Genomic DNA, 18598 nt, shown 5'->3' with positions numbered 1-18598 from the left:
AGGCCACTAGTTTCCTCAGTTGCTCAGATGTACTCTCTGAAGGACAGGTATATCAGTTTAAAATTAACAGTGTCGATAGATGTACAATCCCTTAAAACATTGTCAGTAATGGAAAAGAGGTATTAATTTTGGTTGTTATTCTGTAAAGAGATAATAATCATCTCTTTTAAATTAAATAGGGTGGGTAGATTATAAGCACTGTTTTGTGATAAATTTAATTTACATTGGGAATTAAGCTCTAATTTTACTGAACTTCAGTATTCACTTTTCTTCACCATATAATTAGCCATTACAGGGAATCAAAATTATTGTTGTCTTTTTAGAACAAAGGCTTAAGAAACTGATAATTGCATCAGAGATCAACATTTTCTTTCTTCTTGAATGAGTTAAAATGTTACTCCCAAGAAATAAATCAAATTGTACTTCTAAGGCAGGGGAGGAGGGAGATCTCGGGTACTGGCACTGACTGGAGATTTAAGCCTTGGCTGGTACTCACAGGCTCATTTACAGTACTTCATAGGTGTTAAGTACTGCAGATTAAGGTTATGTTCCCCTCATTATTTATTATATTAATAATATTTATAATTATATGCTATTAACACTCCAGACTACACTTGCCTGCCTTTGCTTTTGCCCCAGCCATAAATTAGTATTTCCTTAAAAACCACTTCATTTATTTCAGATTTAATGCCTTTCCCACTGAGACTGATCCATAGGGGACACTAAAGGCCAAATTACTGAAAAGCCACAGTGACTAGATTTCTATTGCTGTGTATATTAGAATAGCACTGAGATGTGGAGGAACTTATATGTGTGAAAACATTGTGCATCTTTGTGTATGTCTTTTTGCTTGTTATGTTGCTGTTGCCTCTGTATAAACATCTGTACATCTATATCTCTGCATCTATGTCATCTATGATGTGACATCTGTTGCATCTGAAAATGATGGAAGAGTGATATATTATTATTTTTAATATATTTACTCCTTGAAAATCTCTTAAAAATGTCATCTTTGAGGGTGACAGAGCACTGGAACAGGCTGCCCAGAGAGTCTGTGAAGTCTCCCTCTCTGAAGACTTTCAGAGTCCATTTGGACATGTTTCTGGGCTACATGATCTAGGTGTGCCTCTGTTAACAGGGGTGTTGGGACTAGATGATCTCCAGAGGTCCCATCCAACCCCTAACATTCTGTAATTCAGTGTTGCTGAGGAGCTTCACTGTAAGCAGTGAGTCCATCAGAGCTCCACTTCATTTGTCTGAGACATTGGCAACAAGAGGAATGTGACAGTTGAAGAATTAAAATTAAGGGACTTTGGAAGGACACCACTAAACTCTCTGATATTTTGTAAACTACTTTCAAGTGTGTAAAAGCACAAACCAGCTTAGCTCTCTCATCACTTCATATTAAGAGCTTTGTCCTCTGGTGGCATTGCCAAGTGTGCCCATGGCAGACAGATCTACTGTGCACATTTGTGACTGGTGCTGCAAGTCCTCCTCTCTGTGGGTAGTAGAGTTAACTGTGATTGCAAGTTAAAATTTTTTGAGGATAGTGCTTGGTTCTTTGTGCTGGATCTCAGTGGATGGACACTGGAGGAGTTATGATGTCACAGGATCACAGGATGTTAGGGGTTGGAAGGGACCTCTGGAGATCTTCGACTCCAGCCCTCCTGCCAGAGTAGGACCATAGAATCTAGCGTAGGTTGCGCAGGAATGCATTGAGACAGGTCTTGAAAGTTTCCAGAAAAGGAGACTTTACAACTCCTCTGGGAAACCTGTCCAGTGCTCTATGACCCTTGCAGTGAAGTTCTTCCTCATGTTGATGTGGACCTTCCTGCAATGTAGTTTACATACATTGCCCCTTGTCCTGTCACAGGGTGCAACTGAGAAGAGCCTTCCTCCTTGACTCCCAGCCCTCATATATTTATATACATTCATTAGATCTCCTCTCAGTCTTCTCCAGACTAAAATGTCCCAGGTTTCTCAGCCTTTCCTCATAAGGCATGTGCTCCAGTCCCTTAATTATCCTTGTATCTCTGCCCCTTTTGAACTGGGGAGCCCAAAACTAGAAGCAATATTCCAGGTGAGGCCTCACTAGGGCAGAGTGGAGGGGGAGGAGAGCCTCCTTTGAACTGCTGGACACACTACTCTTAATGAACCCCAGGATACCATTTGCCTTCTTGGCCACAAAGCACATTGCTGTCCTATTGTTTGCTTGTTGTCCACCAGGAGTCCTGAATAGCTGTCTATTTTTTGTTGTTAAATTTTTAATTTCAGTTTCCCTAGTCTTTTTCCTCTCCTTGGGGCCCCAGTTACCCTCCAGTACTTTTCATTAAATTATAGCAATTGCAGTTTTACTGAGCATAAAATTTCCCTAGTTTCCTAGAATTTTCTTACTGTGAACTGATAAATTAGTCATTTTGACCATAAATATGCAATAATCCAGTTTAAACTCTTTACAAAACATTTCTGGAGAGAGCTGCCCTTTGGCTCCTGTCAAGTAATGAAGAAATGACCCCCAGCTTCTGATCCCTCAGCTTACTCAGTCTTGACAGCTAAAAGTAATTTCAGTGCCTTCAAGTTTATAGTTCTTCATTTAAATGCTAATACAATTCAGTTAGAAATCCAATTTCTTACTTTTATTGTTTCTTGCTACTGGGGTGGGTGTGTGTTTGTGTGGTTGTTGCTGCAAAAGAGTAACATTTGTAAAAGAACAAATATGGATCGATTTTTCCATAGCTTTTTCTCAAAGTGCTGAGGCAAGCAAAACATATTTCCATTACTTAACTAAGCAAACAATGGCATATAAATCATAATGGCAGCTGGACCAAGGTGTCATTTTCATAAAGAGCCAGATTTCTCATGAAGGACTGTTTAATAGGCTGCTGTCAGTGAAATATCTGCAGAGCTGGTAATTGCAGGAGGGCACACAAAAAGTGGTGCTACAAAGGTGTCACATGAGATCTGAAAAATAGCCCCACAGCCAAGACAACTGGAAAAAGGAGACTGAAAAAGGTGTGTGCCTTAATAATTTGTTTCTTCAGTCTGATTGTTTTAAATAAAAATCTAAGTTTTTGTTTTTAGCCTGTTCACGTTGGCTGCAAGATCAGAGAAATGTTTTTAGCTATAGTTTTATTTTGATCATGTTTATGCTGTGGCTTTGTTTCTCCTTTGATCATGCTTGAGCATGCTTCAGACATGTTTGTTTGATGTATGCTGTTTTTTAAAGCACTCTTCCACATTGTCTGCTTGTTTTTTTATAAAGCAATGAATCATTGCAAAATATTTGCTGTCAAATTATTTCTTAAATTAATTTTCTCAAAACATGAGACTGCTTTGAAACAAGAAAGTGTTGAACTCTTGTAGCAGCATTTCTGAGTGCTTCAGAGATTGCAGACAGTTTTAGGGTAGCGGAATACCGAATAATTCATACGCAGAAGTGTGAAGTCATCCTATCTATCCACAATAGCTGTAGTGCACCAACTTTTCCGGTTGTCACCCCTGGGTTTGGATTGAAACCCTACTTTTCATTCAGCAAAACTTGCTTGAAGTTCATCCCAGCATTTCTTTTATGGCTGTGTTGAATGTATGAAATAGGTCAACCCTGACTGAATTATTTTAAACTTCCCAGGGGGATCCCTTGATACCGAACCTGTTTAATTTTGCAGGGTAAGGCAGAGCAGTCTCAATACTTGAACATACACATTCATGGATGACATTCTTTCTTCTGCTGCTTGAGTGAGCAATTAGGAGAGTCAAGGAGAAGTACTTCGTCTGTGGACATCTCCCTTCCCTTTTTCAAAGAAGAGCTATAAAAAAAAATTGCTGCATAGTCCATGGAGAGGGCTATGTTGCGTGACTGCTGGCCATCTGGATGATTGATTCATCATGACCCTAAACAGATAGTTGTAAGCATGGTCTGAAGCCCTGGAGTTAAATGTGAGTGTGCATCAAGCCTCAGGCAAGTCAAACAGTACCTCCACTAAGGAAACAACAAAGAACATACTACAGATCCCTAGTTCACACCACCTGCTTCTTAGCTTTATAACCTATGAAATTATGAACCATATTTCTTTCTCTCTCTCCCCACACACACATAATTATGATGTTGCTTTAATGGTCATTATATTAATTTTGAACATAAATTAATATTTCTGTATTCAAAATAACCCACATGTAGTCTGTTTCTCCTTTGTTTGCTTCATTGTATAAGCATAGATCAGCTATGTGGGTGAGAGGGAAAACCCAAACACTACCAGGTGACAAGAGAAGGGACCTGTTAACATTAAGAACCACTCTTTTATTGACTAAAACATATCTATTTAACTGAATGGTGAAACATTCCGAGGTTTGCTCAGTAACAAACACCGGTGTTACTCAACGAAAACTCTTCTATGGTGTACAGTGAACATATTTTAATAGGAGTCTGTGTGACAACTTTAATTTGAGGCATGTAGTTAGGATTATGAGTCACTAATTGAGAATTCGAATTCATCCCAGATGAGCACTGGTAAGAAATAGAGAGCATATTCACAATCACTCTGGCTATCGAGTTAGTTATGTTTGCCTTCTTCACACCTTTCTCCTCTGACCGGTCTGACATAATTAGTTGAAAAATGTATTTCTTTTTTACATATTCTTGAACTATTTTGCTGTCACTGTTGCAACAGTCCTGCTTTAATACTAGGCTCTTTTATTGTTTCTAGGTTCAACTGCAAAATTATGAAAGGGAAAGAAAAGAATAATAATATGCTAGCTGAGGGCACGTTTATATAACCTGTACTTTATCAGCAATATTATTGACTCAAATGGAACTCCCCACAGTAGTGTTTTTGTAAACCAATGTAAAGTTAGGTTTTTGATGCCTGGTAATATGGTGATTTATTTTAGAATTTGATACCTTGTGATTTACAAAACCCATTGTGCTAGAAACAAATCATCCAGCCATTTGGGAATGTTTTGGTTGAATGATTTTTATTTTTATTTTTCTTTGCCTTTTAATTAAGACTTTAAGACTGTAAAAAGTGTATATTCAGACAAGAGGTTCTTCAGATCCAGTAGCCCAGAATGGTATTAAGTATCTTCTTTCTCTGATATATCCTTCCACAGGCTGTGATGCAGATTTTTTCCAGCTCTAGCCTTGTGTCTCATCTGATACAAATTCCATTGAAAGCCCTGTTAGACCATATATAAAATAATAGATATTTATCATGGTACAGTATAGTCTAGATATCATTTAGCTTGAGCCTCATGTCAGTGTATCTTGAAGGGTATTAAATGCATGCTAGAAAGAAATTACATTAATTTAGTAGTTTATTCTATGGGTTTTTGCGTTGGAAAGATTAAGATGATTACAGATTTTTGATGTTTTCAGATGTCTAAAAAGATTTCTTTTAGTAGAAAACAGGTAATAGAAATAGTTCCACAGAGATACATTCTGTGGTCTGTGATGTTCAATAATGTGTCTATAAATAACCTGAAAAAGTGATTGAGCAGCAGGATGAGAAACTTTTTTCACACGATCCAAAGTTATTCAGCATAGTGAGACAAAGGAAGACTGTGAAGAATTACAAAAGAATCTTATGCAACTGGGTAGCTAAGCAATCAAATGATGAATTAAATTATTCTTGATGAATGATGCTGTGATAAACCATGGGGAAAACCATGAGGAAAACATGCCTATCTTCACATATAAAATGATAGGCTGTGGATTGAGCCTCACCAATGGAGAGTGAGATTCAGGGCTTCTGACGCATAAAGTTCCATAAAAAATTCAGATTACTACTTAGGAACTGACAAATCCATATTAAATGCTAGGAATCAATAGAAAAAGAACAGAGAATTCAATAAAGAGCATTGCTATAGTCCTTGTATAAGAGCACAATTCATCCACATCTTAACATTGTTGGTATTTCCTAGACAGAAAATAAGAGGCATCAAATGAGGCTAATAAGATCTTTGTGAGGGACAAATTCTATAATGATACTGTGAATACTTGAAATTTGCATGGGTTCAAGACTCTAGAGAGATAACTGGATGAAAAATATATTGACTTACTAAGCACACAGAAGGCCACAAAGCTCAGGGAAAGAGCTACACTAAAAAATGGAAGAAGATTATTTTGCCATGGGCAGGGACACTTCTCGAATAGATGGCTGCTGGAGGCCTCCTCCAGCCTGGCCTTGAACACACCCAGGGAGGAAGCATCCACAACCTCCCTAGGCACCCTGTTCTGGAGTCCTACTACCCTCACACTGAAGAACTTTTTCCTAAAATCCAGTCTAAATCTACTCTCCTTCAATTTAAGACCATTCCCCCTTGTCCTACTGCTAGACACCTTAAGAGAAATCCCTCTCCAGCTTTCCTGTAGGATTCCTTCAGGTGTTGGAATGCAGCTCTAAGGTTCCCCTGGAGTCTTCTCTAGGCTGAACAGCCCCAGCTCCCTCAGCCTATCATCAATTGCAGAGGTGTTCCAACCCTTGGATCATCTTTGTGGCCCTCCTCTAGACTCACTCCAACAGCTCTGAGTCCTTCTTATGATGGGGACACCAGAACTGGACACAGTATTCAAGGTGGGGTCTTAGAAGAGCACAGTAAAGGAGCAGAATCATCTCTCTTGACCTGCTGGCCACACTCTTCTGAATGCAGCCTAGGATACCATTTGCCTTCTGGGATGCATGAGTGCACTGCAGGCTCACGTTGAGCTTCTCATCAATCGACATCCCCAAGTCCCTTTCTCCAGGGCTACTCTTAACTCACTCTACTCTACACCCAGCATGTGTTTGTGCTTGGGATTGGCCCAACCCAGATACAGGACCATACATAGCCTACCTCAGAATATATGCACACAAGCACACAAAATTATGGGATATGTACTCATATAATATAAACATCTTACATATATGCATATATATATACACACACACACACAGAGTAAAATATGTTACTTATAAACACTGCCACCCTTAATAAGGCAATGATTTTCATGGGACAGTTAGTTCAAACTGAAAAAACAAAGTACAATTCATTATTTCCGTGACTATATAGCAGTAAACACACACTGAAATGCATCACACTAGCTTATGATTTCACATAGGAACAGGACTCTGAGTAGTTAAATACAGTTCACAATTAATTATCCCAGCAGAATGTAAAATGGTTAGAAAACAGATTGGTAAATCTGTTGGAGGTGCCTTCTCTTTTTTTTTTTTTTTCCCCCCGAATATAGTGAAATGTACTGAAGTATCCCTGTATAATACAGTGATGAGCCAGATTCACTACTGGTAGAAATTTACTGTTGTGATTTCTACAAACTTCTCTCCCAGAACTTCTTTTCCACCATTTTTTTTTTTTCATAACTAATCAGGATGTCTGCATATTACGTGTTTTCATTTGTTGATGTATGTTGTTTGTCACCAAACAATGATGTTACTCTAATTACCAAGAAATAAGTGTTTTCAATGAAAAAACCCAAAAGCAACCAAACAAAAAAACCCTGATTAACAGGACAAAGTATTTCAACAGCTTGAACAAGAAAATCACAAAAACTATTCTTAGGAGACAAAATTGTTTGGGCTTGGATTATCATAGTGCAGAAGTAGATAATATCTATAACATGTGTAATTTTTAGCTCTTTTATTTTTTTTTTTACAGTAACACATTAATACTTTTCTACATGTAAAATGCTTCCTTTATATGTTCTTCCTCATTGCTAAAATTAGGAATATTGCATTTGCCTCAGTAATTCTCTCATTTTATTTGCAAAACATAGAGAAAGATTATTGACCAAAGTCAAAATATGTAAAGAAATAAAACATTGCCAGTAATAAATATATGGAATTAGGAAGTCATGCTGTAGTGTTATATAACCATTTACAAAGTAATTTCATAAATATTTAATGGCTTCAATAATAAAGTTAAGATCTGTTCATTAAATATCTGTAGCAGACACCTCTATGTATCTTTTCACAAGGGAAATGTAAATACCTGTCAGATGTTAATGCTGATGATGTACCTAATGTGGGTATATTTGCCATTTGATGCAAGGGTTGATTTTTGGGAAGCAAAATCACAGCTCATTCATGTAAGAAAGATGAATCATTCAGTTCATGGGGTATTAATATGCACAATGGCATTGTCTCCTCAGATCCTAGATTTATTAGTGCTCACCTGATACCAGAGAGCGACAATCCAGAAGATGACAAAATCTATTTCTTCTTTCGTGAAAATGCAATTGATGGAGAGCACACTGGAAAAGCCACTCATGCCAGAATAGGGCAGATCTGCAAGGTAAGATGATGACTTCTTCATATGAGATTGAATACACTCGCAGGATACTTTGTTAGTCATTTTAGAAACTCTATTATCTTGCCTGAAAACTATTCAGTAATAACACTGGCACTGTGCTGAAGCAGTGAAAAATAGTAAGAGGGATAACATACTCCAAAGTTTACTGTTCAGTTCTTCTCTCTTTGGGGAACCTTCACAAACTGCATTGTTTTGTTTAAAACGTTACAAGGCTTAGAATGTCTGCAAAAGAGAGAATCGTTTACAGGAAATGTGATACTTCAAGGTAGACCAAAAACATTTGAAGAATTTACTTTTTAAAGGAATGTTAATACTTCTCCATTGCCACATTAGTGAAAATCTTTAAAAGAGAGGAGAAGGAGGATTTAACAAAACAGTTGGTTAAGCATAGCTCTAGAAATAGGCATTCAGAAGACCCTTAATGACTGCAGATTGAATCATTCATCCACAATGATAAACAATAGAGTCACAGAATCATTTTCACCTTTAAGATCAAGTCCAACCATTATCTAACTCTGCTATGTCCCTCTGTTTTATATCTCTGCATCTTTTAAGACGAAAAAAACCTCTCTAGTCCTAATGTCCAAACATTTCTTTGACAGACTTTAAAAAATATTTCTACAAATTGAATTATATGAATAAAAGTTGCAGATTTCACAATTATGGTGTTTCAAATGAAATTTCATGTTAATCTATAAATACAATTTCAATTTATCACCTTAAATCCAGAGGTAGCTGCTTGAAAACCAATTACCCACTAAGTCCTTGGGGCACTTCATTTATATGTTTTACATCTTTGGTGCTTCCCAGTTAAGAATAAACCCCTCTGGCTTTACCAGAACCTAGCAGCCTGGGAGCTCAGGAGCAAAATATTCTACCTGTTTATCCTTCTCCAGTGTTATTTATTATAACAATATATAAAAAGCTTTGGGGTTTTTTGTTGGTTTTGTTATATTTTGTTTTGTTTTGTTTTTAATGATATGCTACTATAAAACATGTTTCAATTCAATGTAAAATGAAAGCAATTCAGAATTAATGTCTTTGGCAACATAATAATGCTGTTGCACGTAGAAGGTGAATTCTCTTTTCTGTTTTCTATACGTAGCATCCCGTGGTTCTTTACTGTATTTTTTCTCTGTACTTGATACTGCAAACAAAAAACTGTAACTAGATATTAATGCAAAACACTTTTGTTATTAGAATGACTTTGGTGGACACAGGAGCCTTGTTAACAAATGGACAACATTCCTCAAAGCACGTCTGATTTGTTCTGTGCCAGGACCCAATGGTATTGACACACACTTTGATGAACTGCGTAAGTGGCAGAAGTGGCTTTGAATGCAGAAATGTTTTTAGGTATTATCCATGTGAATTTAACTTATTTTTCTTTTCTGTCTCTTGTTATTGTTACAGAGGATGTGTTCCTAATGAACTCCAAAGACCCTAAAAATCCAATAGTCTATGGAGTGTTTACAACTTCCAGGTACAGAACGTATCATTTTACTTGCATGGACACTTGGGTGGCTGCTTGTTTTAAAGAGGTCTCTTTGTTACAAATGTTTTTAAGACACACAAAAGTTTCTTAACCTTTGAACTGAGAAGTCAGTGGCAGTGAGAAGTAATGAATTAGGTTCGTTATGAGCAATGTACATCATCACTCTAAAGCTAGTAATAACAAAGACTGCCAGTTTCTTAGGCTGTTCTTGCTGTTGAATTGACTTTTTATTTTGGAGATCAAAATGTGTAGCCCTTTCCACACAGACCTGGAACAATAACACAAGCATAAATATGCTTGCTTGAGAGACAGAGTAAAATAGAAAATCCATAGTGTGAGAAATTTGCTACTCAAGGAGATATTACTGAGAAATATTGCAAAAGTCTGGAAAGTTTAGCTATCTTTCAAAAGTTCTGTTATTGAATCACATATAACTGTAATGTGAGTGTTTTGGTTTCATTGTACTTTCATCAAGTACAAAAATTATACTTGCAGCTTTGGCCTGAGGAAGGTTTGCAGTACTTGCTGCATTGCCACATTTTTCTATGATGGACAAAAGATTTAGTTTCTAAACAGAAAGAATGTCCCTGGTGATAACTGGGCATAGAGAGGGGGATTTACAAGTCTGTACTGTCTTCTGTAAGAAATCTCAAGGTGAAAACAGCACTGAGATTTTTCTGTGTGCTGCCCAAATGACAGAAGAGACTGCTGGGAAAAAAAAAAAAATTAAAAAAATGTGAAGTATAGGGAAGAATTGAATAGTCCTCTAGGGACAGCGCTGTAGATGTTTACTCAAATTGGGGCTTTGCCTTTCTGGGGACAATGTGTTTGAAACTGTGGAATAGCAGCCATCTGCTAAGGAAAATATCTGAGAGATTGTATGCTGAATTTTTCCAGGAGGTGAGTTAGGATTGCTCTGAGAGCATGTCAGGGTTTTGATAATCAGCACATGCAATAAATTCAAAAACAACAAGCTGCTATTCCCATTGCTCTTCCACTCAGTTAAACCAACTATTAAAAAGCCTGATTTGAATTCTTCTCCCCTCATTTTTAGTAATATCTTCAAGGGATCAGCAGTGTGTATGTACAGCATGACTGATGTGAGGAGGGTATTTCTTGGTCCCTATGCCCACCGAGATGGCCCAAACTACCAGTGGGTTCCCTACCAAGGGCGAGTGCCATATCCACGGCCAGGAACAGTAAGTACTCTAATAAATAAAGTAATCTAAAAAAGGAAAGCTATGGAAAATATTTTCACAACTTACCTGATCTGTGATCTGAAATCCAGGAGAGAAACTGAACAAGATAATAAAGTTGGTAGAGTGGCAGAAGGAAAAGCTAACAATTCCTCCAGATCCCAAATGTACTGATTTTCTTGTAACGTATGAAGCTGTAACAGTAATTTAATTTGGATTTTAATTTTGATGTTCATAATAACAACTTCAGCAGAAGTTTGAGCAGTTGCTGGGGAACTTTACTGGAAGTCAAATGTTTAATAAATTACTCTGCATTATCCTTGCATTGGAATTTGTCTTTGTTCCAAATATTGGCTGAGCCATTCTTAGTGAGAATGGACAGAAAACAGAGCGTCTGCCTGACTGTTAAGAAACTTTCGATCACTCTCTAGTACAGTAAGACAGATATTTCTTCAATGCATGATAGAGTGACTCTGATAATTTCTAAATTCCACTGGCATTTTTTAAAATTTATGCTTCTACCTGTTTCTTTGCTTCTGGTTTATGAATGACTAAAATACCAGTGTATATGAGACATGGATATTTACAATTCCCAAGGGATGTCATCACTTTCTAGAAACATTTAATAGCCTCTGAAACTACCAATAGTTTAAGAAGATGGAACATTTATGAAAAAAAACCCCAACATTAATTGTATACATTGGTGTAGCTTCTTGGCTAGTATGAATCAGTTTGGCCCATTTAAGTTCTGAAATATCATTGCTAAAGATTAAATATATGTGTACATGTGTATACATATAAACATAAATAATATACGTGTCTATAATAGTCTTTTAAGGGCCTTCTTAAATATATGACATAAAACAAACCAGGAATAACAATGATCCTTTCTTTTAAATCATCAGATTTTTATTTTTCTCTGGTATGTTTTGAAATTGTTCTTTCAAGAATGATCTTTCAACTGATATCCAGCAGTTAAGACAATATGTATTCTCAGACTAATGAAAATTACTTCATCTAAGTAAAAGAAAACAGTGGCTCCCTGACAGCCAGATTCCTCAGCACTCTTCACTTCCTCATTATGACTGCTAAAGGGATTCCTAATTTTTTCCAGAGTTTAAATACAAGCTCTGCAGCATAGGACAGCATAGAAGAGGTATAATTTTTTTCTTGATGCTGAACTTTTTTTTCTCTTCGTTTTTTTCTTTTTTTAATTACTCTAATTAATGCTGATATGCCAGAGGATTTTTTTGAAGTTGTATTGTTTTACATCCCTGAGGAAAATGTGAATGGGTAGATAAATTTGGTATGTCTTGTGTAGCTAATGTCATCTTATTTTCAGTTTGACAGACTAAAGAAGTTAATGTTCTTTATTTTTTTAATTTATATTCCTCTTTGATCCCAGTATTGATTAACCTCTCTAAACAAAATCAAATAATAGATACTATGGAAAAATTCAAACAAAGAAAACTGTTACATGTTTCTATTACAGAAACAGCCTGAGATTAAGAACTAACTGCTATAGAGTGGCTCTATTACATTCATTCCTTAGCAGAGATCTGAAACAGCTCTATTGGTATTCTGAATGCACAAACCAAATATTTGCCCTTGGGACTGACAACACAGCTCAGAGCCTGTGGGTTATTCCAAGACTTGTTTGAGGGTCTTGAACTGAGATCCATAAAGCAGAAGAATAACTCGATCAAATTCTCAAGAACAAGCAGAAAAGCAGGAACCCAAATCCAACCCCTCAATGGCTAAGTGACCTTTTTCAAAGCAGGGAAATACAGTTAAGTTGCACACACTTTCTTTCCTGACTACTCTCTCACAGTGGATTTGATCCTTACAATTTCACTGTGACATACTAAGATTCATAAAGAAAGTGCACAGTTGTGTAGATTTCATTGTAAATCATTTTCTTGCCTAAGGGCAAATTATACAATTCTACATAGCCCTGCAATGGCATCATGTAGTGCAATAGGCCATGCCACTGTAAGTGATATGAGTTAAAGAGTGGCTGAAGCCGTCAGTTTCTCCTAGCCCACTGACAGTGTCTCTAATCCTGATGTTCACCACTTTAAAGAAGATTTTTTTCCCTTCACAGTTGCTAAACTCATTCTATTGTATTTGTGGGATAAAACTGAATTTTAAAATGAAAGGCATTTCTCACTAAAAAGAGGCCTTTTACTTCTAAAGTGATAAAGCTGGATGTATTTTAAATGTTTTGAAGAACTGTTGAGAACACAGAATAAAGGTTTTGAAGTTTCTTTAGTTGTCAGATGTGTGGCTTCCTTTTCCAAGAGACAGAAAGGGAAATGAGAAACAAAACCAGAGCTTCTTACTGTTGTTCAGTTTTAGATCTCACTGCAGTTAAACAGTGATGTTTTTTATACTGTTTGCCCAGTTGAAAGTAACAATACTTAGTTCTTGTGTAGTGATTTTTATACGTCAAGCACTTTACATATATTGTCTAATTAATCTGAGTAATTAATATTGAACAGTGGCTATCATATTAATCGAGATGGAAAGCAAACTTGAAATCGAAGTGCAAAATTTGTAACACAATTTTTGAGACAGTTTGGCCAATGATTATAGCAAGCTTACCTTTTCTCTGCAGTATTTCTGTATAAGAGAGCAAGCAGGTATCATAATAAAAAGGCTGAATAATGTTGCCACAGTAAAGTAGATAATATACTTTTTGCTTAGTCTGCACCACATGCATTTCTCAAAAAGTCTTCCTCATTCCCTTTCTCCCTTCCATACCATGTGATGGAATAAAATACAGGAATTTGCTTACTAACAAATATGCCAAAAAGGGACAATTTACACTTTATATCCATGCTGGAAGCAATCCTTTGCTGAGTATAACTATTCTTTTTGACAACATTGATTTTTTAATTTCATTTCTGATGAATTATTAATAATTTGGATCAAGGTGATAGCAAAGGCAATTGATTTCTTCTGCAGAGCATACTGCAAGGTCTGTATTCTTGGTTAATAAGATGTTGTCCTCTAGATTTTCAATTTAATTGGAAGATACTCTGTATGTGGATGTAAAGGGCAAATTATCTAGGGTATTTTAACACCAGCTTTTTATATTTCAGTTTGAATGCCACAGACAATTATCGTCAACCGATTTTGAGAGTTTTATATACCTTCAGTAGGTAGCTGAACACATTAAGGATGGAAACACCAAGTTCTTTGCCAAATACCTTTGAACTGCTGATACAATGCCATTGTGGCTCATTCCTTTATCCATTCAACTAATGCTTACTTTAAAGTAACCCCTACTTGTTAAGAAAATACTTAGCAATTCATCAGAAGAGTTGAGGGCAAACAATAGTGATTAGCCAAAGTCCTTGAGTCTGCCTATGGGGACATGCAGTAGGTGAAAGTGGAGGAATATTTTTGTGGATAACAAAGCCACGGTCTTACCTCCTTTTTTCAGCCTCTACAATTTACTCACATTGGGAGAATGTGAGCAGAAAATTCTCTGCTTCTCACAGATTAGAAGCAAAATTATCAGGCCTACTCATGGCAGTATAAGGGGGCAAAAGGACTCTTTTACTGTGTTATGTTTGCCAGCTTAATCCCAAAAGGACTGTAACTTTTCCATTATTATACAGCACACAACAGCAAGAAGTTATTTCGGTTCTTTAGCAAGACATCTAACTGTTCACACTGACAGTATGAGCAGCAACATTCACAAGAGGCTTTCTTTAGAATCATGGGAGACAGAAGAGATACATTTCAGGCATGACTCATTTGATTTGATTTAGTGTAACAGGATCCATGTTACTGGGACTACTTGGATGACACAGGCTTGTTGAGGCAAGTAAGAGTTTGAAAAGTGAGTAGGACAGAGAATTATCCCAGCATTTAAAGTTTTGATTCCTAGGAGAGGAATTGATTTCCAGTCAACTTCTGAGGACGATACTTTGAAACTAAGATGGTGGCATCTTAATTAATTTTCCATTGTATACCTAAACAAACACTAAAATTGCTTGTCTCATATTGAAATATTTTAGATAATTCAGGATTTGCACTGCATAAAAGTAAAAAGAGGGTTTTAGTAACAGAATTAACTTTTGGTGTCTGTCATGAAACACTGAGGTCTTCTGACGTATGTAATTATAGACTGCACTAATAGGGATGATTTTGATGAAATGGATTTCTAATATGATTCTAGTGATCAATAATAAAAATGAAAATAATTTTCTGCTTTATTTTCAGTGTCCCAGTAAAACATTTGGAGGCTTTGATTCCACCAAGGACCTTCCTGATGAAGTTATAACATTTGCAAGAAGTCATCCAGCCATGTACAACCCAGTATACCCCATCAACCACCGTCCAATCATGATCAAAACAGATGTGGATTACCAGTTCACACAGATAGTAGTAGATCGAGCAGATGCAGAAGATGGCCAATATGATGTGATGTTCATTGGCACAGGTGAGAAGGCCTGAGTCTATGCTCCTCCAGGAATTTTGGAGACATAGGTCAGATAAAAGGTTGGACTTGATGATCTTTGAGGTCTCTTCCAACCTTAGTGATACTGTGATACTGTAGGTGTTCAAGAGGGGATTGGACGTGGCAGTTGGTGCCATGGTCTAGTTGTGAGGTCTGTGGTGACAGGTTGGACTCGATGATCCTCAAGGTCTCTTCCAACCTTAGTGATACAGTGATACTGTAAAAGTTGATACTCTGATTTATGTCCCAGTGTATGCCTGTAAAAATTTGTGGCAATGGTCAAAACTGTGCATGTGGGGAAGACTTGTTTACATACATTCACTGTAAGTGGTTCAAGCCATAGCCTGCATAACTTAATTCCTTAGGGTCTTTTCCAACTGGATTAAGATCAAACCACTTTCTGTTCAACTACTGTGTTTAGGAAATTTTATTAGAAATATCTTGTCTTATTAATTATAATTTAGCATTTTGAGGTATCTGTTTTGAAGTGCAGCATGAGAAGTATTAACATGAATGAAGCATGTATCCAGGTATGGGAAATGTCTTGTGTGCCTTTTAAGTATTGCCTTAAGATGCTCAGCTCTTTAGCCAGAAAAGTGCATTGTTCTACTTAAGATGAAGATAGCTGGCACATGCAGTGTTTTAAGAAGATTTGGTATTCGAACAGAATTGTATATCCTTTCAAAAGCATTTCCAGAATTATTACAGCTTGGGAATTTTATAGAAATGGAAATCTGTATTCAGAAAAGCCTTTTATTTAACATTTGCCTAGGTTCAGGCCTTCAGAACTATACTGATTACCAGTTGGTGGAACTTTATCTTCACCTTTGAAGATTTTCCATTTGTTGACTGGTTTTGGTTCTATTGAATAAAAGTATTTTCAACTTCTATTGAACCTAGTTTTTAGTAATTAGACATTCTATTGACATCATGAAGTCAAAAGAAATCAAACTGAAACCTCACTGTTTGTTTTCAGCTTTGGACCAAAAAATATCTGGCTGTCTTACAACAGTCCAGTTTTAGGCTTGTTCTAACTACAGTTCTGATGCATCAGCCCTAAAGTCAGATGTCCAAAGCAATAATCTCAATGTCTCTTTCATGTTGATGCTTGAAATAAACTAGGAGTAAACTGAGAGCTGATGAAGCTTTGTGTACTAAACACAGTGCATACACAGCGATTTGTAACATTTACTGCAGGAAATGTAGCTCTGAAGAAAATATTCTCGGTCTTTAAAGCTGTGAACTGAGTTATTAGATACCACTACTACAATATGTTCTTGCATAAAACCTTGAAAAATAGTTTAATATGATTTTACTCAACACATATATTTTCCATCGCACATTAGAGACTTCAATGCCATCCAAAATTGGCAGTATTTTGTGCCTTTCAACAAGGCTTCTGTGACCTGATTGAGAAATAAAATTAATGGCAGTACTCCCGTTGGCTGAGATGCAAGGGAACAAGCCCTTCAGCACCCAGAGCATGATGCTGAACAAACATAAGGATCTGATTTATGTCTATTTCTTGAGCACAAGAGGTGCCATTTATTTCACCAAAGTTTGGCATTCAGTCTAAGAAAGATGCCTTGGCTTTTGCAATGAAGAGAGATAAGTACTTCCAGAGAAAGATTCATTGTACTTTCTTCAAGACCTCTATTAGATGAATAGTTTCACAGTGGTTTCTATCACTTTTTTCAGACAGCACAGGAAGACTTGGTTAAACCTGAGCTGTACCTTCTAGATAGTGATCATCAGACATGGTGCTTCTTATCTAAATTAACCAGGCAAAGTCTTCCCCTGAAAGACCTTCAATGATATTTAGCTCTTACCTTTGAGTTCAGAATTTAGGCACTCAGTTCCTCAAACCACTAATATTCAGGTATGTGGTAAGTGTGCTGGATCCCATCCAACATTGCTGAGAGTTGTACCCAAGAAAAGCATTGAAAGACTATTACTTGCACTTGCCAAATGAGATTTTTGTAAGTGCAGTGTTATTATTTCTTGAAATATTACTTTTGTCCATATAAACCGGTTTCTTTCCAGCAGGAGGTTATACCCTTATGGGACAAGAACAGGCATTACAACTGTGCTTGAACCTCAGGCACAAATGATGCTACATGCTCTTCTGAGCTCACTATCCTTATTGCTGTTTTCAAAATTAGGAAAGGGCATCCCCCGCACAGAAGGAAAGGAAAAGAGGCAGAACTGAGGCCCTGCCTGCCTTCTGACAGAAAGCTGCACTCTTCTTGCAGGTCAAAGGAACCAGAAACAGAAACAATCAGTACATACTACGTCTTCCCCAAGCAATGAACAAATGGGGAAGCAGATTACAGGCTTTAGTCACATTCCAGTTTCCCATTTGATGATCTGAACCTATGTCAAAGCCAGGGATATGACTCGATTTTTCTGTGCAAGTCTGTCCCATCAGATTAGATACATTTCTCTGTATTTTCCCATTAATGTTGCAGCAATCTACATTATTCCCACATACTGCTGAGCATCAGTATGTTGAAGTACTTTTTTTTCCCCTTTTCATTGAATAACTGATGATAATTGAACACATTGTAATTAATAGCCATGCAGTGTAGTCACATTTTCCTTTCCTGTGGGTGAAATCTTAAGCAGAGCAGTTTCTTTCCCACTGTGATTGTACCAGTGTGTTTCACAATGGAAATAAAATCATATCGGTATGTTTGAAATTATATCAGAAAAACACAGGATTTAAGATAGGCACTTAATGTATATCCTGAGTGTCTGATGTTTTGGATCATTTGGCACAGTCAAGGTACATCTGTCAGTAAAGCAAATTAATAACAGTAATCTTATCTTACTGAGCTGAGCCCAGGAAAAGCCTGATTCCATTTGTGTGAAATTGTTTGAAATACTACTCTGTAAAACTTGATCTAGAACTCAGATAAAGCCCCACTTCAGTACCTGTGGCCTGACCAGAGTCGCCTTAGTGATTAACACAGTGTATCTTTGACCTCAGAGATTTTCTCCAGCAACAAGCAATTGTAATTGTTGCAAGATCCACTTAAAAGCAAGTCCTTTTCTGTGAAACACTATGTGGGGAACTCATATCTGCTCAGTACCCACAGTTTCCTTTCTGCTGCTTTATCCAAACTCCCACTT

General features: G+C 36.9%; 1 protein-coding gene across 1 annotated transcript in view; it reads left to right on the top strand.

Moving 5' to 3' along the window:
- The window catches only part of SEMA3A (semaphorin 3A), a 166331-nt gene that overhangs the window by 122065 nt on the left and 25668 nt on the right, over positions 1-18598 (top strand). Inside the window, exons 7-11 of the mRNA XM_054178150.1 lie at positions 8144-8286; positions 9505-9619; positions 9718-9787; positions 10854-10998; positions 15229-15448. Coding sequence (XP_054034125.1) covers positions 8144-8286; positions 9505-9619; positions 9718-9787; positions 10854-10998; positions 15229-15448 — 693 coding nt within the window. The remainder of the gene's footprint in view (positions 1-8143; positions 8287-9504; positions 9620-9717; positions 9788-10853; positions 10999-15228; positions 15449-18598) is intronic.

The sequence above is a fragment of the Dryobates pubescens genome, chromosome Z (genome assembly GCF_014839835.1).
Source record: "Dryobates pubescens isolate bDryPub1 chromosome Z, bDryPub1.pri, whole genome shotgun sequence".
NCBI classification, from domain to species: Eukaryota; Metazoa; Chordata; class Aves; order Piciformes; family Picidae; genus Dryobates; species Dryobates pubescens.
The sequence above is the reverse complement of the archived record's forward strand: the minus strand, read 5'-3'. Positions and strand labels throughout refer to the sequence as shown.